Source organism: Artemia sp. Qi Xiang Cuo, chromosome 13 (genome assembly GCF_049724085.1).
Source record: "Artemia sp. Qi Xiang Cuo chromosome 13, ASM4972408v1, whole genome shotgun sequence".
In the NCBI taxonomy this organism is placed as follows: domain Eukaryota; kingdom Metazoa; phylum Arthropoda; class Branchiopoda; order Anostraca; family Artemiidae; genus Artemia; species Artemia sp. Qi Xiang Cuo.
In genome coordinates, this window is record NC_142806.1 from 52758641 (window position 1) to 52784656 (window position 26016).

Sequence of the window (26016 nt, forward strand, 5' to 3'; positions counted from 1 at the left end):
CCGGAAAGTAATTCTTTTATTCTGTTTTGTGTCATTAACCATGCTTTTGTGTTTTTTTTTTGTGTGTTGTAAGAAACAGCGCAATTTAGTTGAGGTTTTTGCCAATGCTATGAAAATTGTTTTAAATACATGAACCAGAATAAATAAATCATCACCGGAAAGTAATTCTTTTATTCTGTTTTGTGTCATTAATAATGCTAAGTGTTTGTTTAAGGGTTTTTTTCATGTGTTCTTCAATCATGCTTAGTTTTTTTCTGTGTTGCAAGAAACAACGTAACTTCGTTGAGGCTTTTGCCAATACTTTAAAAACTGCTTTAAATAAATGAATCTTGAATTACCCGACATTGGCTGTGAAATTTGTGATTATAATAGTATAGAGGATTGGACCTTATAAGTTCATTCTGAATAGGGCTTAGGTAAGTTTCGCCAGTATCTCTATTAAAAGCCTCTTTTAATTTTTAAATTCATTTCTTTTTTAAGTTTTGTTTCGTTTTCATTTTGACTTTGAGACTAATTTCGATTTCAGGTGTTTACACTTTTATATTATTGGGGTTTAAGTTTTTCCCGTTTTCAAAGACGAGGACGGTTTGTTGTGATACAGAAATAGCTGCAAAATTTTGCAGCTATTTTCCTAACTTAAATAACAACACAGCCATTTTCATGCCTTTACATAAGGAGAAGAAGCATTTAAAAGAAATCATAACATTTTGTCTTTTTTTTAGAGGGACTTTTTAGAAAATAAAAATAATAATAGAAAAAATGATAAGCCTTATGGCTTTTACGGCCTTCTCCAAACTATAGTTACCAGCAATTAATAATAGATTCTCGAAAAAACAGAAAGAAAAAACAAGCAAAAATCCCCACTTGAGACCCTGTTTTATATAGCAATATTATTCCACACTTTTCCCAATTGAAAAAAATAATAACAATAAAAAGATAAATCATAAACACCTAAACAGGGGCTATTAAGGGGATTCAAAACCTTAAATATAGTGTGTGTGGCCAAACTATTTAGTTGATTGGATGGTCTTGCCGTAACTTGTAGAGCTTGGAAAAGAGATCTGAATAAACGACAGAAAACTAAAGGTCTACACCTTCTTTCCTAAAAAACCTAAAAAACCATTTAGTTGCCCTCCAATCACTTCCGACTATTAAAAAGGGCACTAGCCCTTTCAATTTCCAATCGAATTAGTCCTTTTTGAAGTTTGTAGGGCAACGCTTTCTATAAAAACTTTTTATGCCCCAGGGCATAACTTACAACCCTTGACCTGAGGGCTGTGAGGGGGTTGTCAGAAATCCTAAAATCCTAAAAAAACAACTTAGCTTATTTCGTTTAAAGCTGGAGGTAGGGATATTCAGTTTTATCATTCGAAAGTTTTTTTTTTTTTTTTTTTTTTTTTTTTTTTTTTTTTTTTTTTTTTGGTTAAACAGAGCAGAATTCGGTTTTTGAAGTTCATGAAAGGGCAGTCCCTAAAAATTTTCTGAAACACTTGTTAGGAAAATCTAAAAATAAGCTCAAAGGAAATTTCATTTACTCAATTTGGCAGCTTTGGGAGTTTTTTGTGGCACTACTCGCTTTGATTGAAAACATTGCCAACACAGGGGAAATAAAGTTTCATTGCCTTTCCAATCGAATTTCATAATCAAAGCACAAATTCTCAATAGGTTTCAATTATAGCTATTCCTTTGGGAGAATTCGCTGATGTACCCTTGTCTTGAGACAGTCAGCCGACATTATGGGTCCCAAATGATGTTTAAGGTATTGAACCCTCTTAAACTATCAACGGAAATTTGGCTTATCTCTCTTGAAGAGTAACATAAAGGAGGGACTCCATTATAGAAGGAAGAGGTTAAATAGAAATTAACACAATCATATTCGTTCGTTAAATAAAAAAAGGTACAATAAGACCAAATTCGTGTCGCTTCTTTTCTTCCAAAAAAACGCTCCAAGTAATTTGAATCAAATGTGTTCGGGCTAGGTTAGCTTGTCAAAAAGACAAAATATTAAGGCTTTTCAAATAATAATAATAATAATAGTGAGAAAAATTTGCCATTGGTCCCAAAATCGCAAGGTTTTTCTAAAGTAAAGTAAACAAAGGATAAGAAAAAATGACTTTATTTCACGAAAAATGAAATAATAATTTGAGAAATGACAAGTAAAGATAAATAGAGAAAAAATGATATATTTAAAGAAAAAAAGACTATCAACTTAATAATTGTCCACAAAAAAAATGTCAAAGCTCAAGAATGTCAAATGATGTTTATATCTGATTTGATACTTTTCAGCACGGTTTCTTACCCAGGGCGTCGGAGAAAGTCCCCGGACCACTGAGAAATAGTTAGCTACAATACAACCACACTAACTGCGACAAAAAAAAAAAAAACAACTAAGAAATTCACTGCACGTCTGGTATGTATGCTGAAGAAAGATTGCAAAACCAGGCATTTTACCCAGGGCTTTGGTCGAAACCCAGTGGATGACGAAATGACTAAATATGCTTTTTGCACTACGAGGCGACTTGACTTTTGTATGCTAAAATAGGCTTTATAGTAAATATGATAACTTGATTTCACCATGTAATGATTTTTGATCAATATCCAATGTATTTTATCAAGTGACAGATTTTTATCATCTTATTGTAACATTTATGAGACTCCTTGTAACATATCATTTATTTCAGGACTATGCATATGCTGATAGTTTTACCTTTTTTTGAGTTTGTAAAAATCTGTGTAATTTAGCAAGTGCTACGAAACAGATTTATGAATAAACCTGTACCATGCAATGGTGAAAGGGTTGAGAAACACTTCCTCAGCACCCTAATAGAAAAAAAATGGCTCCATATCCAACAATAAAAGAAATATCAACTGCGACATTCAAGGTTTAAAGAATATTGCAGTTTGAAGTAATGAAATTGCATGGAAAATAACCTGCTTTGAGCAATAATTTATAAAATCAACATTAGGTATTTCATGGATATTAAAAGTTGATACAGTAAGTCAATTGTCATACACACCAGAGGTCCTTCTTTTTCGGGTTACTGATAACTAAAAAATCGGATAGTTCTGCAACTCCCTTAATACATCAGATTTTTTTCAAAATTATTAACCCTCTTGAAAAATCGGAAAATTTACCTTTTTAAAAGCGATTATTCATTTAACGGCGAAAAAGAAAAAAACGGATACGGTTTCCATTGGTACGTACAATATTTATATTTAATATTATCATGGAGTAATGTACAACGTAAAATATTTAATATTGTCATGGAGTAATGTACAACGTAAAATATTTAATTTCAACTATCTCAGTGATATCCATATTGAGACTGGACAGAAACCATTGCCTTGGCTGCAGCGGCTAGTAGAGGTGCAAATGGTGTTTCGACACGTAGTTGAAGTGAAATCTAATGCGGTTAGTTAAGTTTAAATATAAACTTAATGAACACTGATTAATAATTAACCAATTAAATATATTAACAAGAGGGATAGGCTTGTTGGTCGCAAAACAACTTATCACATTTCGAAATAAAATCCTGGCAAACCTCATTTCTTATTCAACGCTAATCTTCGAGTGATTTTTACTATTTATTGAAAGCCGGAAAGCCAGATTCACACGAGTAGGACGTTGCAAATACAATTAATATTCCTACAGCTTCCACGCTAAGCGGTAGATATTCTTCTTTGACTGAAACCTGAAAATCAGACAGTTCTTTGCACCCCCTCAATAAGAGATTCGTCTACATAAGAAGCATATCCAGATAGACCCTTGGCTCTAAATGGGTCTTGAATCCGTTAAATGTTTCAATATTTTCTGCTTGATAAAGTTCTTCAAAATATATTTGCACATTAGGGGATCAGGGGGGGGGGGTTAAAGTATACCGGGTCTGTTTCTCTGACGCTCAATCCTAATGAAATATAAAAAAGTATGATGAAAATATAATACTTTATAACCAAATTATGGATACTACAGAGGCACTTTACCCCCCACCCCACCCTAATGTGCAAATATATAGCTCAAATTTGTTTGTAAAGAAAAAACAGTCGAAACAAACCGGTTATGCTTAGGTTCTACTTAGATGAAGAATATTAGGTAGGGAGTATTTCATACAAGCACCGATATTAATCACATTAGAGGTTAAAAACTGGTGCGACAAAGAAAAATAATCATGCATACCATTGTCATAATTTTTACTTTCATAAGCTGTAGCATTTCTCTAGAAACTGAAATCATTTTCGGAAAATTCTGAGAATTGGGAATTTCAACAAACTCGTCAAAATTTTTAATTAAATATTTCACGGCCGCTCAAGATACCGCGGCTCACAGTTTGAGAACCATTGATATATGTTAGTTCTTAACCCTTTATTTCAAGAAACGTATTTTGATTAAGGAAGGTCAATCTCTCTAACAACAACATCCACGAGAAGGGGGGGGGGTCACATTTACTAAAAATGACTGCTCTACCGCGTATAAATCATAGTTATAAATCAGAAATAATGTAAATATAAATTCACTGTGTACCACATAAATGGTGCATCTATCCTGGTTTGTTCTAGGTTGAAAAGGAAATTTTCTGGAGACTTTTCCATCCACAAATTGCAAATATTTAGATGTCTTCAGCGCTTCTTCAATTTCAGCAACTGTTGTAATGCGTTCTTTTACTCTATTGCATTTCAAGAAGAAATCTACGGGAATACCTGGAAATTTAAATGCAAAGTATTAAACAAGAGCAGCAACTTATTAGAAGACTACTGCCCAGCATTGCCAGGGGATCCTTACAATAGTTTATTATATGCTTTTGGTATTACATCTCTAGTGTGCTAGCGCTTCCTGATAGACTAAATCCTTTGTAAGTCCTGATGTTTTCAAGCATGGCCATACCCAGGGGGGAGGGGTCATCTGGTTTGACCCCCTCCTGCCCGCGAAATTTTGTCCGACTCGTACAAAAGTAGAAAAAATACATGTAATACATCTAAAATATATGCAATATATGCCCACGGGAATATTTTTTTTGTAAGGCTCTTCCCCCCGAACAAAATCCTGGACACAACTATATTTGCGAGCAAATAAAAGGATTTTGCCACATTCCAACTAGGAGTTGAAATAAGTTCTATTTAAAGAAAAGTATCAAAACTATCAAATAAATTTCAAATATCCAAAACTATCCGGTGTTGATCCGTGCATTATGGAGTTACAGTTATAAGGTTAATCTTAATAAATATAAAATTCGTATCTATACATGCACTCTGTACACAGCTGAGGACAAACAAGAAATTATGTTTGAGCATTGGGGCAATAAAGGGTATACTATACTGTGGAATGTAAAAAAAAAATAATTAAAAAAACATAGTTTATTAACAACAAAATTCAGATCTTGATAGCCAATGACAACTAACAAGATAAAAACAAATTGTAATTTCTATTATAAAATTATAAAAAACAAATAAAAACAAATTATATAAATTCTGGTACCCCATCCCTAGCTTATTGTTGATTTTTCATACCATTCTACCAACATTAAATATAAATCTCTAAGTTCCGCTAGCCCTTCCCCCCAAGCCAATTCCCCCACCCCTTCCCACCCCAAAGAAACGTGAGGCTGTTCTCTACCAACAATTGAAAAAGAATCAATTTGTTCTTCCCTCCCCTAGCAAAAACGATTCTCCATTCTTATCTTAACCAATTCATCAGCTCTCGCTCCTTATACTCTCCCCGCTTCTAGACTCTTTGTCAGAGAGAGTTTCATTTGTTATAGGAAGTTTTAAGAAAGTCTGATATATTACTGCCACCCTTCAAATACCTCTTTCTTGATCTCCTACTGCCAGAGAAAGCCGCATGAGTCCTAGCAGTTAGAATCCTCGCATAATTGGCCCATTCGTTTAGGAGCGCATAAGAAAATAGACAAACAAACGCAGTGGCATAGCTAGGGAGCATGGAAAGAAATAACTCTTTAGGATGGTTCTTGGTTAAGGTACCTATGCAAAAAGTGATTTCCTTGTTATTCAAGGTGTGGATGGGGGCTGTAAATTTCCTGTATGGAATTCCAATGGTGCACTTTTTAACCCACCGTCATTTTTGAGAGGTTCCCAGTTAGTTTTCGAGATTCCCATAAATGTTGTTTTCAAAATAATAACTTTGTTTTCAAATTTTGATTAAATTTTAATTTTTGTCTGTATTAGGTTTTATCTATCCTCACAGTAAAATCAGTTATTGCAAGTTTAATGTAATTTGTTTTAATCCTGTCCGTTTTAAGCTTGACTTATTATGTGAATTTATTTCTGTTCGTTTTAGATTTAACATTTAATTTTCTTCAAAAAATGCTTTTTACTTTTCTTAAAAGGATTTTTTTTTGGAAAACATTCTTCTGAATCAGTTTCTTTTAGGCTTTAAATTGGCATAGTTTTATTATGGGTGAAATCTAGAGATATTTGTAATTTTCTTCGGCATTTTGCTTAAAAACTAAAATCTTGGATTATAAGTTAAATTTTGTGCAAAATTTGAATTTTCAGACAAAATGATCAATCGAGCCCTAGTTTTGTGCAGTAATTTTGAACAATATTTTAAACCATCAAAAACAAGAAGAACAATAGGGAATTCTTTTTGTAAGACAGTGGAATTCTAATTTGAATGAATATTTCTTCCCTATGTCTAAGGGCCGTCCGCAGCAAAATATAAATATGTAAAAGAAAAGAGACTTACAACAACGTACGACCATTAAAACTAAAATGAAAATTTTTGAAACAGTTCCAGCATCCTTACTTCAGCAAAGTTGAACCAGGACTGATAAAGAAAGTGAGGTGAAACAAGGCAATTCATTGAAATGAAAGAAGAATAATTAAAACACGTTTTCATTGCTAATCTTGCCTTTTTGGCAGCTCAACCTCAAAGATCTTTTTGTAACTGGTTCTGTGTTAATGACAACTGTTTTTTTTATTTTTATTTTTGCAAGATCGTTTTTAATTAAATTCGAGTATAGGGCATTTAGTGAATATTCCCAAGTCCCTATTTAAGGAAATATTATTATTAAGCTTAAGTCTTGTGGCTAGGATTGTCAAATACATGGCTACTTAAAGCAGAATCACAAGAAAAATTAGCAATATTAGAATTTAGAGCTTTGGTGATATAATCTTAATGCTGTTGTAGGCGTTTCTCGAAATTCTGGTGAGTTCTACCTACATAGTATTTGCCACAGTCACATGATATTTGATAGACCCCTCTTTGGCGAGCAGCTAGGGTTTTATCTTTACCAGAATTTAGGAAACTTATGATTTTGAAATTATTGGTAAATACTATACACAGATTATTTTGTGTGCAAACTTTTTTTAAATTCTTAGTGATTTTTGGGATACACGGGAGGTACATTATATTTGAGGGCTTATCGGGATTCTCACAAGGTAAACTGTCTATCCGTCGGTCTGTCTATGTCTGTCCTTTATGCATTATTACACCGTTCATCCGATCACAAAGAAACTTTTTTGTTAAGTATACTCTTGCGAAAGTTCAAGTTACGAACCCCGATGGCTTATCGGGATTCTCACAAGGTATACGATAGCTATATGTCATTGATTTTACGGGAGTGTCTTTTCAGTCTACGGTTAATTGTATTATTAATAAATAAAATAGGATAACCATGTCCAAAAAGTATGTCCCTGATAAAGTTTAGTTCTGCTGTGATGTGGGAATCAGAACAAATTTTTAGGGCACGATCGACGAGAGATATTAAGATAGCTATTTTAACTTGTGAGGAGTGGTTTGATTTAAAATGCAAGTATCTATTGTTTTCTGTTGGTTTTCTGTAAATAGTAAAATTGACTTTATCTACCAGTTACTCGCAAAAGAGGGGTCTATCAAATACCATGCGATTTTGGCAAATACTATGCAGGTAGAACTCACCAGAATTTAGAGAAACACCTACAACAGCATAAAATTGATATCACCAAAGCTCTAAAATTCTAATATTGCTAATGTTTCTTTTGATTCTGCTTTAAGCAGCCAAGTATTTGAAAATCCTAGCCACAAAATAATTCTTGAAGACACCGTCCTTATTAGCAACGACTTTGGCATAAAGCAGGTTGTTCGAGAAGCAATTGAAATCAGACTTAAGATTATTAATATTATATCCTTAAATAGGGACTTGGGGGAATATTCACTAAATGCTCTATACACAAATTTAATTAAAAACTATCTTACAAAATGTTAAAAAAAAAAAAACAGTAGACGTTATTACAGAATCAGTTACAAAAGGATTTTTGAGATTGGCTGTCAAAAAGGCAAGATTAGCAATGAAAACGTGTTTTTAATTATTCTTCTTTCATTTCACTGAATTACCGTGTTTCACTTCACTTTCTTATCAGTCCTGGTTGAACTTCGCTGAAATAAGGATGGTGGGACTGTTTTAAAAATAATTCATTTTAGTTTTAATGGTTGTATGTTGCTGTAAGTCTCTTTTCGTTTATATATTTATGTTTTGCTGAGGATGGCCCTTGGACATAGGACCGAAATATTCATTCAAATTAGGATTCCACTGCCTGGGATTGCCACATGATCCTGGGATTGCGGGGTCATATTGGAGCAAGCTAACAAGCAAGCCTCCCAGAGGCTTGCTTGTTAGAATTTTGACTATTCCGTAAAGAAAAGCTCATTTTAAAATTTTCTTGTGATATCATAGGATGTTAAAGAGGTGCCCAGATACAAAAAAAAGAGCATGGGGGAGGAGAGTTCGTTGCTTCCAATCACTATTTTTCCTTAAAAAAAACATACAATTTCCGATAAAATGAGCCCCCCCTCTCAAATTTCAATATCACCACGCCCCCCTCAGGTGTAGTGGTTGAGAAAAATAACAATACATAGGAGACACTTCACGTTTACTTAAGTTAATACTAGTGCACCGAATCTGACAAAGCTCTTTCTTACCTCCACTTGAGATGGCCTCAGAGTAAGTACAGTAAGTTACCCGGTCTTTAGACAAGTTTGCATCACTTAAGTAAAATTCAATTTGCTTCCTAACTTTTCGAAGTATGCGTTCATCATGTTGGATATTTTCTGCCATTTCTATAAACAGGTAAAAATTGAAAGCGATCAATTCCTTTACCAATACTAAAAACATGAATACAAATGTAACACACTGATCAAACCAAAAAAAACTAAAGCATGCAGAGAAGGCTAGAGGGAGGAGCTTTACATAACATACAACAGGAAAAGAACAGAAAAACAGAGAAATTAAATTAAAAATAATTGTTTTTTGTATCAAAGGCACAGCATTTTAGACAACAGGCCTAGAGCAGGCACTCAACTAGATTTATCTGCACAAACATTATCTAATTGCCCAAGTAGGACTACGTTCAATTGATCAAAAATAGCAAACAATTTAATCATGAAATCATAGCGAGTGGAGGGAGGTGGGATCAGGTTATATGAGCAGGGGTGAAGCTTAAGCAAGCAGATGGAGGTGGTAACAGACGGCTAATTTGTTTAGCTCACAAAGTAGCCTACTCATAAAAACTTGGTTTTCAAAGAAAAAAAACGGAAGGAGGTAGGTTATACATTCGATAAAATATAAAAGGGCATAAAACATAGAATCAAAATTAATTTATAGGGTTGTCGTACGCCTAGCCAAACTATTAATATAAAAATAAAATTAAAACTCCTCAAATAGGTCACACTATATTTTCTACAGATATTTAAACATTTATTTATAATTGACAGAACCGTCTCTTCCTATAGCACTCCAAGGTAAATGAAGCTTTCATATTTCATATTTTAGCTGATTCCTGAATATTTCATTCTTACAACTTTTGTTAAAATACCTAAAAATATTTATCTAGAAAGCAATTGTGTACATCAAGTTTGGTTTATAGTCTGGTTCTTTTACATTTGGGGTTAGTATAAGGTAGCTTCTAGCATTTAAGCTTTATTCTAAGTCACATTCAGCTGTTGTACAATGTCAACAATAGCATCAACTCACAAAATTTGGAAGAGGGAAATGTCTTTTAAATCAAGTAGTTTTTTATTCTTCACTAAAAATACCCTTAAAAAACATATTTTTTTCAGAATCTAGGAGTTCCACGCCCCCTCCCATAGACACCACCTAATGTAGACCCTATATTTCATAGACTCTTCAAAATATTACAAGTAGTGATTTGGCAATTGCAGTTGTATTTATTAGGGTAATGGACCTTTGCTGACTTTCTACTGTCTACCAGACATTATTTCGTCACTATTGTATCTGAGCATCTGTTTCAGCTATTTTTCCAATGTATAGAGTTGTCAAAATATTCATTATCTTTCCTTTAGACTCAGAATTTAATGACCTTCTTTTATAAAAAAACACTTCTGAATGCTATCTCTGACTGATAACAACAATAAGCAGTCCTAGATTCATACAGCTGTGATTTAAAAAAAAAAAAAAAAAAAAAAAAAAAAAAAAAAAAAAAAAAAAAACTGTTTTTGTCCCATTTCCTCTTGTTTTTCTGCAAAGTCACAAGTCATGATGGCTTACTGATATACCCTAACTAATCAATTAAAAATAAATCCATTGAAAAATATTGCTTTTCTACTCAATTGTGCAAACACCAAAGCTTCTAGCTTTGATGTTTGCACTTTAACAGGTAGAAGGGACTGACTCTATTCAAACAGTTCTATTTTTTTTATTGCATTTGCTACTATAAAAACTTTAGCATAAAAAAAGGAAAAAAGATCCAGTGTGAACCCTGGGTAAAGGTGCACCAACTTTATTTGCTACACTTACCTGTGAATGTTACACTGACCAAAACCACAGAACTATTATTATAAAGTTGGTTCTTTTTATCCATTAAAACTATTTATCTACCAATGGCACCACAGAAAACATTGAATCTTGTAAGAAATCATAATTTTTTTTTCTTTCTAACAGTTCATGGTAATGAACTGTAAATAAGGAATGACTCAGCTCAATATTAACCAAAACACTAAAAAACGGAATTTTGACATCAATAGATACATCAAAAGAATCGGCGCATTATGCTGATTCCAAATATGTCAGATTCATCAAATTTAGTTTTGCCCATCAAAAGTTACGTGCCTGAGAAAATTTGTTGATTTTTGAAATAGAGAGGAAGCACCTCCTGAAAGTCAAGGAATCTTAATGAAGATCCCGCCATCAGATTCCGCATATCAGAGAACCCTACTGTATAAGTTTTAAGCTCCAATATACAGAAATAGGGAATTATACATTTTTTGGCAGAAGAAAGATCATGGATGCATGCTTATTTGTTCTGCTCTTTTTTTTCCCAGGGGTTATCGTATTGAAATAATGGTCCTAAAATATCGAAAGAGGGCACATTCGAACGGAAATCAAAAGTGCTACTGCCCTTTCTAAGTGACCAAAAGGATTGGAAGGCAACTATCTCCCCTCCCAAGCCCCCCTTTTCCCCAAAGTTATCCAATAAAAATTTTGAGATAGCTATTTTGTTCAGTATAATTAAAAGATCCCATAACAACGTCTTTAGGGGTAAAATGAACGATTAGAAATTAAAGCCTTTTTCTAATGAAAGTATGTAAAAAGAATTTTTCAGACTGAATCGTCTGCAAGAAATTGTATGGGAGGGGAGATTTTCAGTGAAGATGGAACTGTCTGGGGGGAATTTTATGGGGGGGGGCTGTGTATTTTACATGAGAAGACATTTCCACGGACGAGTTTCCCATGAAGGGGGGTGGGTAATATTTCATGGAAGGTGAGCCAGATTTACCGACATTGTTTGAAAAACGATCAGAAATTCAATTAAAAAAACAGGTTTTTTTTTAACTCAAAGTAAGGAGCAACATTAAAACTCAAAACGAACAGAAATTATTCCGCATATGAAGGGGTTGTCCCCCTCCTCATCGGCTTACTCTTTATGCTAAAGTTTGACTGTTTGTCCCAATTTTTTAAGAATAGCTACTGAAACACAGGGGTCATTTAATTAGACTAGGAAATTTTTTTAAAAGTGCTAAAAGCTTTTGTGTAAAGAGCAAGGTATTGAGGAGGGGCCAACCACTTCATATACGGAATAATTTCTGTTTGTTTTGAGTTTTAATGTTGCTCCTTACTTTCACTTATTTTTTTAAATTTAATTTATATGTAGTTTGCAGCAGCTCAGTTGAATTATTTATGAAGCTATTGTACTATCATGACACATACAATTGCAGATAAAACCAAAAAAATCTGGTCATCTTTACGCAAAAGTGTAGTTGTGTGAGCCTATTGTTATTTGTGTTATCTAACTTCATTATTCATTAAATTAGGGGAATCTTTATGAAGAACTGAGCTTATGAACTTAGCAAAGGTACTGAATTTCTCTGAGTAGAAAGGGTTCACCCATACTCTAGCATACATACTTTCAAAGTCTTTAATACACACAGAGTGACTTACTTAGCAATCTCTTTAATCGCATAGCCTATATACATAATGGACTGACTAGAATTCAACATCATTTTTAAATTTTTGATTTCTTCTTTATTTGGTTTTAAAAATTTCCGAAACAAGACACATAAAATATTTATTCATAGACATAGCTTGAAAAATTACAAGTAAATAGTCATGGGATTTGAATAGAACCAGAGTACCAATTTATCTTCTTTTTCATCAGTCCTCTAGCTTGTGGAGATTTATTTGTATAAACAAGTTAATGCTAGATTCTCTTTGATTTTAAAACAAGCAATAAAATTGCATTTAACATTCCTACAAAATGCCACCAGATTTGTGAAAACTTTTTGGGATATGGTGCAGGTTTTTGCATGTGATTAAAATTGTCACTTTGTTTACTCTAATTGGAGTTGACTTGGAGTACACTCTACTCTCATTCCCTTAAATCATGTTTCACCAAAACCAAAAATCAGAAGGACTGTTTTTGCATGATTATCATGAAAAACTACAATCACATCTCAAATACAGTTTTCAAGCTATGCTGCAGCATGTGGTTTTATTGCAAAGAATTTTACACTGCAATTTTGTTTCAGTTAAAATAAATTAAAATAAAAACTATTTTGATTTCCACCACAGTTGGCTGGCAACATTAATTATTCTTATTTCTTTCAAAAAATAAATATAACTATGACATAAAAAATAAATATGACAGGGAAATTGTGTAGATTTGGAGATATCAGGAGGGGGTTGGGACCAAAGACCCCTGGGACCAAAACTCCCCACCTTGTTCACATTCCTGATATGCCTTGTTTGATTATAGACCTAGTTTATATTTATTGTAATATTTGCTGGTTGTTTACTTTTAATTTTTTTATATAACAATTTGATACCATAGCAACAGTAAAGCTTACATTTTACAGCTGACCCATCATTGGGATCAAGAATTATCAACATGATGAATAGTTGACAAATACATTTCACTGGAATCTAGGCTAGAACTACAAAACACTAGTCACTGGTATACACATGTTAAACCCACACCCCCTGTCAGAATTTACCCTGTAGGCTATGGTATAATTCTGACATGTTGCAGTTACTCCAAATGGGGGTTTTCTGGGGTGAGTCTGACCCCTTGTATCTCCTGACTGACTAGAGCATAAAATCACAGTACATACTACAAAAAACGATCCTAGATACTTATCAGCTCTTTAGAATCACTGTGTCCTCTCTCCATTTTTCTAAACTATTACTTCAAAATTACTATCAACCTTGTGGCCAGCAAATATGCCTTCCTCAAAATCTCAAAAAGCCCTCAGTACAAAGGGACGTGATAATGGTGGCAATACTGAAAACTGTTGTCAAGTAACAAGTAAATGGTCAAACAAAAAGCATAGAAACTACAGACTTATGTCATCACTGAGCCAGATAAGACAGGGTGTTGGAGTTATCCCTGTGTTGGACTTACCCTAGTTCACCAAAAAATTTGTTTTACCAGATTTGGTTAGAGTGGATGTGAGGATGTATTCCTCATCTATGTTTTCATTTGGCACATGGATGCAATGAAAAGTTAAAACAAAAGAAGAAAATTGGGGCATCTACTTAGCTGATTCATTTGGCATTTTGTTAATAAAATGCCAGATGAATATACAGATTCATACAATATTTCCCATAGCTGTGAAAATATTTTCATGGCAACTGGTTAGCAGTCACTATAGAACAATAACAAAGAAATAAGTTACAATACTGTATAATATACTGGGATATACATAGTGGGTGGTATATTTACCCATAAGGAGGAAGTTAAGCAAAGCAGTGCACTTTTAGGAATGAAATAAGTAAGTAAAAAGTTGTTTTAAAATCGTTTTTTAGAATTTTTGTCAACCATTTTTAACTGGCAAGCAATGAAGAGCAAGAAGATATCAGATCTTTGAAAAAATTATTTTATTGATATCCTGTTATTAGTTGGTTTAACAACCGTTATTTGTCTTTCACATCAAATCATCCAATACAAGTAAAAAGGGGTGTGGTTATTTCTTTAGTTGATAGGGTATTAAAATTAGCATCACCAGAATACACAAGTAATGAACTAATTTTTAATAAGGATATTCTAGTAGGTAATGGCTATCCGGAAAATATGATTCCTCAAATAATTGAAAAAAGGAAAAAAAAAGTTAATGGAACCTGAAATATTAGAAAAAGATGGGTCAAATCAAGAAACAAATAACTTTGCCTTATATCCCATAACTTTGCCTTGTATCCCATAGCTTTGCCTTATATCCCAGCATTTAAATCAGGACAAACTATAAGATCTTTGCTAAATAATGGAAAAGACAAGGTACCAAGTAATATGCAAAAAGGAGTATACAAAATTCCATGCTCTTGTGGTAAATTTTGTGTGGGAAGAACACAAACAGATTTTAGAAATTAGGCTACAGTAACACAAGAATGCCATATATTGCTCTCTAAAACATAATAAAAGCCCGAAACATTTGAATCAGCTGTTGCAGAACATGTATATAATTTTCCTCATTACAGTATTTTATTTGATCAGACAAAAATGGTAGATACGTCTTTAGGACTTTTACAAAGTTTCAGAGAAATTATATAAATAAAAAAAGATAATCTATGGGGGGGGGTATTAGTATCAATAGAGACGAAGGGGAACTTAGGATCAATTCAGTTTATAATAGTTTAATTAAAAAGCAGGTAAAATATTCAACCAGTACTGATTTTAACAATTGTTCTGAAACAAATGATGAACTTGTGAAAAAAGGTCAGAATGGGTTAAATGCTGGGAAAAGTAAACAAACTGCAGCTAGGCTTACAACCAAAAGAATCCATTCAATTTATAATTAATAAATTTCTTGATGAACTTGGTAGATTTGATTAGGGGTTATAGGCCAGGGATTAGGTGACCTTTATTGTTTGGTTCAAGTATAAATACATTCTTCATTTTTTTATTGATCTCCATTTATACATTGGTTGTAAGGAGACAAATGGTAACATTATAGACATTTGGCTTTTGTTTATTGCATTAAATACACCAGTGCATGGAAGTTTTATTTAAGATGGGAGTTTAATTCCTATTTATTTATTTATATTTCTTTTCTTTTTTTTCTCTCTCTCTTTGTGGGTTTAGTTTTTGTTGTATTTTGATGTATGTTATTTTAAAAAAAAGAAAAGTTTTTTTTTGTTTTTCTCCTTTTTTTCTGTTGAGCTTTATTAAAATTAAAACCCGTTTTTTCTTGCTTAATTTTTTGTAAAGGGAAAAGTAGTGTGGTCTAAGAAATTATTGATGATACTTTTTAGAGAGTCAAAGGGGTTAAAGAACTTATTAGTAGTTTATATACCCTGATACAAATTTTTGAAACTGGAATTGGAAGATAACACCTTTAAGGGCTCAAAATAGAATTTGCAAAAGACATAATTAGTATAGTTGGAAAGAGTATAAAAGAAACAGTCAGTGGTGTTCACCTTCTACCCAGAAAAGTAGCTAAAACAGCTGTAAAGTTTCCTGACATTCTTAAGTTATAGTGTGCACACAAAGTTTCTGCTGGTCAGATTTTTAAGGTTTCTTCCATTTTAGTTCATGTTTTTTAGTTGTATTAAATAATATATTTATGTATTTGTTCAAACTATCTCATAATGACATGATGCTATAGAGCACATAGCAGAACAGCTCCCCAGTTAATATAGATGAGATCATTGCTGTAAAAAAAGACAAATATGTGGTTTCTTATCACATGTTTGAGCCCATATAAAAAAAACATGTTAAATAAATAGCAGTAGTACTATTAGGCTTTTAGTTTTATGCTCTTTAAAACTATCATGGTTCCTATTCTGACAGTGGACAGCCCCCCCTCTACTCTTGATGATCCCAAATATAGCCCTAGAATGTATGAAAAACAAAGAAAACACTAATACAATGAATTTTTACTTTATAATATGTAGTGTGTTTACTAGTCAGATTAGGCTATTATGTTTCCTTACTTGTTACCCATGTTTTTTTAAGATAATTTAAAAAATCTTTTGCTTGTTCCAAGCTGCAAAATTAAAGTAATAGCTGTATCCAACAATTCTATTACAATAATTTAGGCAGTAGTTTTCATCTGTCAAGAATACAGCAAACCTCTTTTAACAAAGAAGACATGGTGTATCAAACAAAATGAAAAAAAAACAAGAATCAAAATAAAGGGAACTATAAAATTCTTGTTAGTAGAAACTTTTTCACACTATAAAGTTAATACTATTGTTATCATACTACTTCCTTTAGGCCTAGAGTTCTTAAGTATAGTGTAGGGCTATATGTTGTTTTTTGTTTATTGTTGATATATAAACCCTTTCTTCTTAAAAAATACATATAAGGAGGGGGTGGGTGCAACTATCCTGGTAGAGAGGATTATATTTCGAAACAATTCTGAAATAGAAGTTGAATGATACTGCTCTTTTGTTAAAATAGTGTTTCCTTTTCATGGGGAACTTTTATTGTGGATTACTAGAGTGTTGAATGGCATGGTGATACCCCCAGCATTCAGACAGTTCCTAATCTTAGACAGATAAGGATTTTTGTAAACATGACCAGTAGGCTCCTAATCTTGTATATAATCTAGACAGTAATCTAGATGGTCTAGTCTTTCTATCTATAATCTAGATAGAAAGAGATTATCTCTCTTTCCCCCCTTTATGGTTCTAGATATAGCCCAAAGAATACAGTAGGCTCCTAATCTTGTATATAATCTAGATAGTTTTAGAAATATGGAACTGACTGACGGTTTGGAATGGGTTAGTTAAGATTGCCTGACTACAATCTATGAAAGCCTTTTTTAACATTTAAACTGAAACAAAAGTTATGCTTATATCCTGGCATTTTTTCATAACTCTTGTCCTAGATTGAATATATCTATGATTAGAGGCTGTTTCTGATTCAAAGCTTTAGTACTTGTCTAAAATATAAAACACACTTGAGAACTAGTATTGCAAAATACATGGTTTTACACACTGTCTATACTAGACAATAATCTTCAGCCCATTGAGAAACCACATTATAGCTGTTTTAATTAAATATTTAGTTGGTATTTCGGTTAGGTTATTTTAGTTTACGCGCTCTGGGCGGCACCCCTTCCATAATTCTTTGTGGTAGTTTTCATAATTTTGTTACTAAAGCATTGTATTTTCATCATATTTTTTTGTATTTCATTAGTATTCACCAAACTTCACTTCATGAGTGTGTTTTATATAAAAGACAAGTACCAAAACTTTCCTAACTTAGGATCACATCTTCAAGATTTGGGAGCATTTTCCAAGTTAGGGCTCAAGCTTAAGATCAAAACAAAAATTTAGTGGTTGACCACTCCTAAAGAAAACATGACAATAAGGTAAAACTAGTAGTGTTAGATTCCTTATTTTATGCTTTTTCCAAATATCATGGTGACTTTTCTTATAAAGTCTCTCTTTCCCCCATTTATGGTTCTAGATATAGCCCAAAGAATACATAAAAAGCTAAAATAAAACACTAGTAAATATGAAATATTACTTTATAATATGCAGCATGTTTTGATTAATCAGTTTTTCATGATTCCTTCCAATGTTATCTTTTTTTTAAATCATTTTAAATGATATTTGTCAAACTTCAAGTTGAGGGGCTTCTTGCTATCTTGGGAAGCCATTAAGCCAGGCAAATGGGAAACTTTCACAAACATATCTAGTGCCTAAAATACACCCCAAGAAGGTGTTGTCAAGCTGCTTCTTGGCCTTTTTCTCATTTTATAGCTTAGAAGAACTAATAGATGACATGTCTATAAGCTACCTAGCCTTTCACACCTAAAGTTGGATAAAAAAATCTAACCCAAATTTTAGGTGTTTGGTCTCTTTTTTATTCACTTCCCTAATGTGCAAATATATGCCTTGAATTCATGGGCATAGGCAGCATATTGTCTAGGAGAGGGGAGGGGGCAGTCAATAGTGTGATGGAGGGCTTTTTATCAACTGTTTTTCCAAACATCTGCTTTTTCAGCCATATCTAATGTAAATTTGAAGGTCTAGGGGGGCAACTGCCCACCCCCTGCCCCCCTCCCTATGCCCATGCTGGAATTAGAATATGACCGGAATTGGTACATATAGGTGTGGGGGTAAAGTTCATTTCTGACACAAATGAATGTTAAATTTGGAGTCAAGATGCAATTCCAACCATAGAGGTAAGTTTATTTCTTAGCTACCAGAATAGTCTGTTAATATAAATTTTTCCAAAAGGGCCATTATTTTGCACTAAGATTTTACATCTTTCTGCAAAGATTACTGGTAAATTTTTGGCAGTTCATATTATTAAGTTTGTAAAGTATACATACCCCTTGATGCTTTTTTTATGCTCTTTCCAAATATACTAATCATTTTTGTCAGAAATGGATTTTACCCCACCACTATATATACCAATTCAGGTATATATTTGTCCATTAGGGGGATGAGGGTAAAGTTTATTTCTGATGCAAATGAGAGGTAAGTTTAAACTTTACCCCCACCCCCCTAATCAGGACATACCAGTCCTGATTTTAAATAGTTTGCCTTTCAAAGTGAGTTTCAAGAAGAAGCCAAGAGAAAAGTAGAGATTTTTAAGTGCTAGGGTTGATGGAAAATTGCAAAAATGAAAGCAATAGTAGCCATAATATCTAACATAATCAAAATGAGATTTTGTAATGAATGGACCCTAACTTTTTTTCCCTGAATTCATGGAAAAAACAAAAGTTTTGTTGGTAAATATATACCAAATCATATTATTGAGTTATGACTAAAGTGAATATACCATTTGATGCCTTTTTTTTATGCTGATTACAAATATAATAATCATTTCTATCAGAAATGAATTTTAGCTCCCTCTCCCCCTTATATATGCCAATTCAGGGTATATATTTCTACATTGGGGGGGGGCAAATTTTATTTCTGATGTAAATGGGAGGTAAGTTTAAAATTTACCCCCCCCCCTAATGTAGAAATATATACCCTGAATTGGCATATATAGGGGGGGGGGCTAAAATTCATGGTAAAAATTTAGAATTGTGGCCCCTGATAAGGAGACACATTAAGAAAACAATTCTTACTTTAAAATATGTATAATGATCCTAGTTAACATATTATCCAAGGGGAGAACCTTTATCATCAAGTCTTTTCTCTAAAGATCCTTCTTTTTCCAGCTTAAAAGAAAAAATTTCCAAAAACCACCATGCTGAAATTCAATGCTTAAGTCTTTTGAAATTGCCACCATAAATTGCTGCTATGAGTTACCAAATAAGTTATTTTATAGATAGAGTTCATGCCGGTCTTTGTAATTCTGCAATTTTTAATGAGCAGGGGCAAAAATACAAAATATTGCTGTAAATATACATATATATACATAGTATATACCCCCATCCCCCTAATGTGATGTAAAATGTAAATACTTATATGTAACATATAAATAGTTGTTTAATTTTTATTTTTGCCATACCATTTTCTATCATTAAAAAAAAAACTTATTATACCCCCACCCCCCTAAATTGCAAATATACAACCAAAATTGCATTCTAATTCTAAATATAACCTTCATTTACATCACAAATAAATGTTGCCCCCACCCCCCTGATGTGCAAATATATACCCCAATTTGGATATATTTAGGGGTTGGGGTACAGTTCATTTGGTTATATTTAGGTTCAGAATGCAATTTTTGTTGTATATTTGCACATTAGGGGGGTGGGGGTATATACTCTGTATGTATATGTATGTTTATAGCAATATTTTGATTTTCGCCACTGTTATTAATATTTTGTATTTGTGCCACTCTTCATTAAAAAAAAAAAACAGAATTACAAAGACCAGCATGAATGCTATCTATAAAACAACTTATTTGGCAGCAATTTCAAAAGACTTAAGCATTGAATCTCTCCATGGTGGTTTTAGAAAACTTTTTCTTTTAAGCTGGAAAAAGAAGGATTTTTAGAGGAAAGACTTGATGATAAAGGTTCTCCCCTTGAATAATATATTAACTAGGATCATTATACATATTTTAAAGTAAGAATTGTTTTCTTAACATGTCTCCTTATCAGGGACCACAATTCTAAAGTTTTACCAAATTCATTTCCAATAGGCTAGTAATGATTATTATATTCATAATAAGCATAAAAAAGGCATCAAATGGTATATTCACTTTAGCCATAACTCAATAATATGATTTTGTATATATTTATTGTTTTGTCTACTACAAATCATGACTTTTTTACTGGATTTTGGGAAATTTTCTAGATCCTCTAAATTTACTAGACTTTTTTTTTACTAGATCTAGTAAAATCTTACTGATGTTGGCAACCCTGGAACAGATCTATTGTTCTTAGACTGCTGATCATAGCAGAATGATGAAAGACGTTTTCAAAAAAGCATTATAAGATGTAGGATCTTAGTGCTAAGATTTCACTTTTAAGTGTTGTTCGTCAAAAGATGTAAGATCTTAGCACAAAAATGAGTTAAAAGAACGAAAATCTTTGCAGAAAGATGTGAGATCTTAGTACAAAAGAACAACCCTGATCTTTTCTTAATTTTGAATATATAGTTTTTACTTCACCTGAGATTCAAATAACAGCAATACCACCATTCATGTTTTTGAATTTTGTTGCTGCAATGCACTATTGCCAGGAGGTTAAACAAGAAGTACGCCCAAGCCTTTGGAAAATACGCCAGAACCTGGTCTCATGTAGCCTTAGTCTACGTAGAGAGAACTAAAGTAATAATTGACGAAAACTAATTCCAAAATAGATAAAATGGAGAAAAATAAATAAGATACATCGATACTTGTGCATATTATGTAGATAGAATTCCATTTTTTTGGTTATTGTCTTCGTATAGCCTAGAGCTGTATGACATCGTTAGAAGTGGGATGTATCATCTAATGAGAAACCACTCGAGCTAACTTTGTTTAAACTCAGAATTAATTATTTCTGGTAGGCAGCCAGCTCGCAATATAAAATGACGTAAATAAAAAAAAGCTATGGCATAGTCTAGCATTATATTTCGGAATTAGGAGGGGGAAGAGTTATACTGCATCAGATTACAGTATAACGATAATTATAAACTTTCCGAATGTAATGAAATAATATTTTTTTATTATTATAGTGTTCAGTTCGGATAAGAAATATTTCAACAAATTGCTAAATTTAATTATACCACAGACTGGCAAAAATAGAAGAGCAGAACTATGACAATAAACACAAAAAATCAACAATTTGTCTCCACTTTATACAAAAAAAACTCAATAGAGTAGCCTATGTAGACGTATAGAATAGAAACCAAGATATAAAAATATACAGTAGTTTTCCAAGGCTAAATTTAAAGCTTTGACGCTACTAGGCTAAAGTGTTTTTGTTGCACCTTTTTTCAAGATTTTTGAGGAAATCCCTAAGAGTTTGGAGGATAGTGAAAAAAAAAATCTTTGCACAGGCATATAGCCTATATGGCTAAGAGACGATCATGTCCAATGTTAAGAAATATAAAAACCCCTAACTCCTAGGAAAAGAGTCAGATCAAAACAAAAATTACACCATTAGAACCGCCTTGTCCAAAACCCCTATAAAGGAAATTTATCACTCTTTGGCTTGAACAACAAGGAAAATATATTGGCTTGAAAATCAAGAAAATTGACTTTAACCACGTTATTCTACACAAACGGGATATTTTTTTCTTTCCACTTTTTTTCCTCCTCAACTAGCTGGGCACTGGAAAATCATAGAGAGCTGTATAATAGCTCATTTTAAAGGAAATCGCAACATCTAGTCACTTTTACAATTAAAAATAAAATACTTTTTAAAGTAGAATCAATTTTGTCAAAAAAATTGCATTTTTGATGTATTTTCATACTGCAGTCTTTTCAAAAATATTTACAATAAAGAACGAACTCTAGCTCATGTGCACTGAAATACTGAGTCACTATATGACATATCGTGGTTGCAGTGGTATCCAGGCTGCAGAGGTATCCGAGATGCAGCGGTAGCTAGTAACCTAGTAAGAAACAATAGGGATTATATAATTCCCATCAGTATCATGACTGTAGATATGGCTGAAACCTAGTAAAGAACAATACATAAAAGATCGATGTCAGTCAAGTTATAGTAAAGAATCCGGGTTGCAGCGGTAGCTAGTCCGAGTTGCAGCGGTAGCTAGCAACCTAGTAAGAGACGATCACGTCCAATGTTAAGAAATATAAAAACCCATAGTTCCTAACAAAGGAGTCAGATCAAATTCAAAAGTACACCATTAGAACCGCCTTGTCCGAAACCCCTGTATAGGAAACTTTCTGTCCCTTGGCTTGAACAGCAAGGGAAATATATTGGCTTGAAAATCAAGAAAAGTGGCAGCTACTACAACATTCTGCCTAAACGGGATATTTTTTTTTCTTTTTTTCTTTTTTTATTTTCCACAGATAGCTTGGCACTGGAACATCGTAGAGGGTTGTTCAATAGCTCATTTTAAAGGATATTAATTTCGTTAAAAATCTATAGTAACTAAAATAAATTATTTCTAAAAGAGAATAAATTTTTCCACCAAAAACTGCATTTTTGATGTCTTTTCACACTGCAGTCTTTCAAACATAATCGTATACCAGCGGTAAGATTTGAACCCACGCCTCCGAAAAGACTGGTGGCTAACACCAGTGTCTTGGACCACTCGGCCAGGCTGCCTCTTATAATTTGGGTTGCAGCAGTAGCTAGCAACCTAGTAAGAGACGAAGAAGTCCCATGCTAAGAAATATAAAAAACCAAAACTCCTAAAAATAGAGTAAGATCAAAACAAAAGTACATCATTAGAACTACCTTGTCTGAAACCCTACTAGATCAATAATGAATGTCGTCATAGCTTTATATTAGAGCTATGACGTGAATAGAAAAACACGAAATTATGTTGTGGTTTCTGAAGACGTCATGAAATAATATCATTGCGTCATGACGTCATTATGAAATAAAATCATTACGCCGTGACGTCATAATTACTACTTATGAACTACAAAGATGAAAATGGTATCATTCGTGAATTACATAATGGTTAGATCAAAGCAAGCTGCACTTAAGTTAAAAAAAACAGTACTACACAGACAACAGAGATAGTATCTTGAAAAGAGAAAAGCAAAGGTATTCAACCGACCAGGCGTATCGAGAAGTAAAATTGAGAGAGCCAAACAAAAGATCAAGGAGCGTTATCACAATGATGAAGATTACCGAATCGAATATAAGAAAAAAGAAAAGCAAAGGTATTCAACCGTCCAGGTGTATCGAGAAGTAAAAATTGAGACAGCCAAACAAAAGATCAAGGAGCGTTATCAAAATGATAAACTTTATAGAGAAGCAGCAATTGAGCAGGCTAGACAAAAGAGCAAGGAACGGTATTATAATAAAGAACGACTTGACTTACTTATGTCTCCTGCCGGGCGCTGCTCGGCGTAGAGAGTGACGTATGACGTATTATAATAAAGAACGACCTCTTACCTATAATAAATTTTATAGGCCACTTAACTATAGTATAGGTTAGTAGGGTTTTATAATAAATTTTATAGGCCACTTAACTATAGTATAGGTTAGTAAAAAAGTTGCTACCAGAATAATGGGTAGATACTGGGATGACAAAAGCTATAATGAAAAAATTAAATTCTCTGCGAGGTTGTACCGAAGAACGCATAAGGACAAAGGGAAAAATAACATTCATTTACATTAAAGAGCTAACTTTAGTCCATAGTAATAGAAGCAATAGGGTAAAGATCAACCTCTAGCCGATTTAAATTTTAAATTAAACGATTTTAATCTAACATAATAAAAGTTCTCCCGGACGGCGAATCAAACCCTTTTCTCCCACGTGAAAACTGTTTATGCTCATCAACGGACTATCGAAGACTTATAAAATATGAGCTGCATATAAGACATGATAATAATCAAGGAGGCACACTTGTGCCTCTATAAAGAGGCGACCCACCACAATGTTAAGCGATTTCAGGTCCTAGAGGTCGCAGAGAGACGGCGGTAATTGCATTTTGTAGCCCAAGCTCAAACTAAGAAACTTGCAAAATTTCATCCTCCTCCGACTTTATCTTCATGGGGTAAACTGGGCCGGAAGTTTCAACCCTCCCACCACAGCCCCCCTTTAACGTTGTCCGATTGGGCTGAAATTTAGAGGTTAAGCTTTCCTAGGGCCCGGGAGCTTATCCTCGAAATTTCAGCTCAATCCGATCACTCCTTCCCTGTTTTCAAAAAACCAAATCTAATCACTTAAAATTCATTTCTCTTTTTTTTCTTATCCACGCCTACAGGCCACAATTGGCAAGTGATCCAGGTGATTGAGGACTCATTCGAAGCAGAATTTGACCTGTTAGGGCCTTTTGATATTTTCAGACCGAAAAAATTATCCCCTGAATTTACATTTACGAAAAACCTCGTTTTCCTATAATAGCCCATGTTAATTTTTCCCACCACAACCCCCCTTTAACGTTGTCTGATCGGGCTGAAATTTAGAGGATAAGCTCTCCTGGGATCTGGGAGCTTATCCTCGAAATTTCAGCTCAATTTGATCACTCCTTCCCTGTTTTCCAAGAACCAAATATCAAGTTTTGTGTGGATTTGCTTGCGTCAAAAATAGATTCCCCTTACTAAAAAACAATTACAATTATGTCTCTTTAGTACAACGGTTGATACTTCAGACTGTCTGGCGGAAGATCCGGGTTCGATTCACCGTCAGAGAAAATTTTTTATATACTGAGTTTAAAGTTTAAAAAAGAAACTAAGTTTCTTTATTAAATTATTTGAAAAAAATTACGTTTTCTAAAGAGTTAAAGAGGCTGAGTTACAAGGTCGACCCTTAAAACACCCTGTCGAGAAAGAAAAGAATAATACACAATCATCTAACAGTTAGTCAAGCAATAATTAGTAATAAACTGTCCACAAACGTGCAGAAATTATTTGAAAAAAACTACGTTTTCTAAAGAGTTAAAGAGGCTGAGTTACAAGGTCGAACCTTAAAACGTACAGGGATTAGGAGGCACAGTTGGGGGGCTGCCGCCCCCAAACCCCCGCTTTCGCAGCCTTTACATAAAAAAAGTTTTTAAACTGAAAGTAAGGAGCGACATTAAATCTTAAAACAAACAGAAATTATTCCGTATATGAAAGGGGCTGTGCCCTCCTCAACGCCTCGCTCTTTACGCTAAAGTTTTTATTGTTTAAAAAAAAGAGCTGTGAGAAAGTCAAAATTTAGCGTAATGAGCGAGGCGTTGAGGAGGGCACAGCGCCTTTCATATACGGAATAATTTCTGTTCGTTTTAAGTTTTATGTCGCTTCTTACTTTCAGTTAAAAATTTTTTATTTTTATTTAAAGGCTGCGAAAGCGGGGAGTTTGGGGGGCGGCAGCCCCCCAACTGTGCCTCCTAATCCCTGTACGTTTTAAGGTTCGACCTTGTAACTCAGCCTCTTTAACTCTTTAGAAAACGTAGTTTTTTTCAAATAATTTTATAAATAAGAACAACCTCTTGTCTATACTAAATTTTATAGGCCACTGAACTATAGTATAGGTTATCTGGGTTGGAGCGGTAGCTAGCCACCTAGTAGTAGACGATCACGTCCAATGTTAAGAAATATAAAAA

General features: G+C 33.4%; 1 protein-coding gene across 1 annotated transcript in view; it reads right to left on the bottom strand.

Moving 5' to 3' along the window:
* Positions 1-21007, bottom strand: part of Larp7 (La related protein 7) — a 36826-nt gene extending 15819 nt beyond the window's left edge. The window contains exons 1-3 of the mRNA XM_089098656.1: positions 20968-21007; positions 8912-9049; positions 4520-4695 (exon numbers count right to left, since the gene is read on the bottom strand). Coding sequence (XP_088954782.1) covers positions 4520-4695; positions 8912-9047 — 312 coding nt within the window. The 5' untranslated portion in view covers positions 9048-9049; positions 20968-21007. The remainder of the gene's footprint in view (positions 1-4519; positions 4696-8911; positions 9050-20967) is intronic.
* Between the last annotated feature and the right edge of the window lie 5009 nt (positions 21008-26016).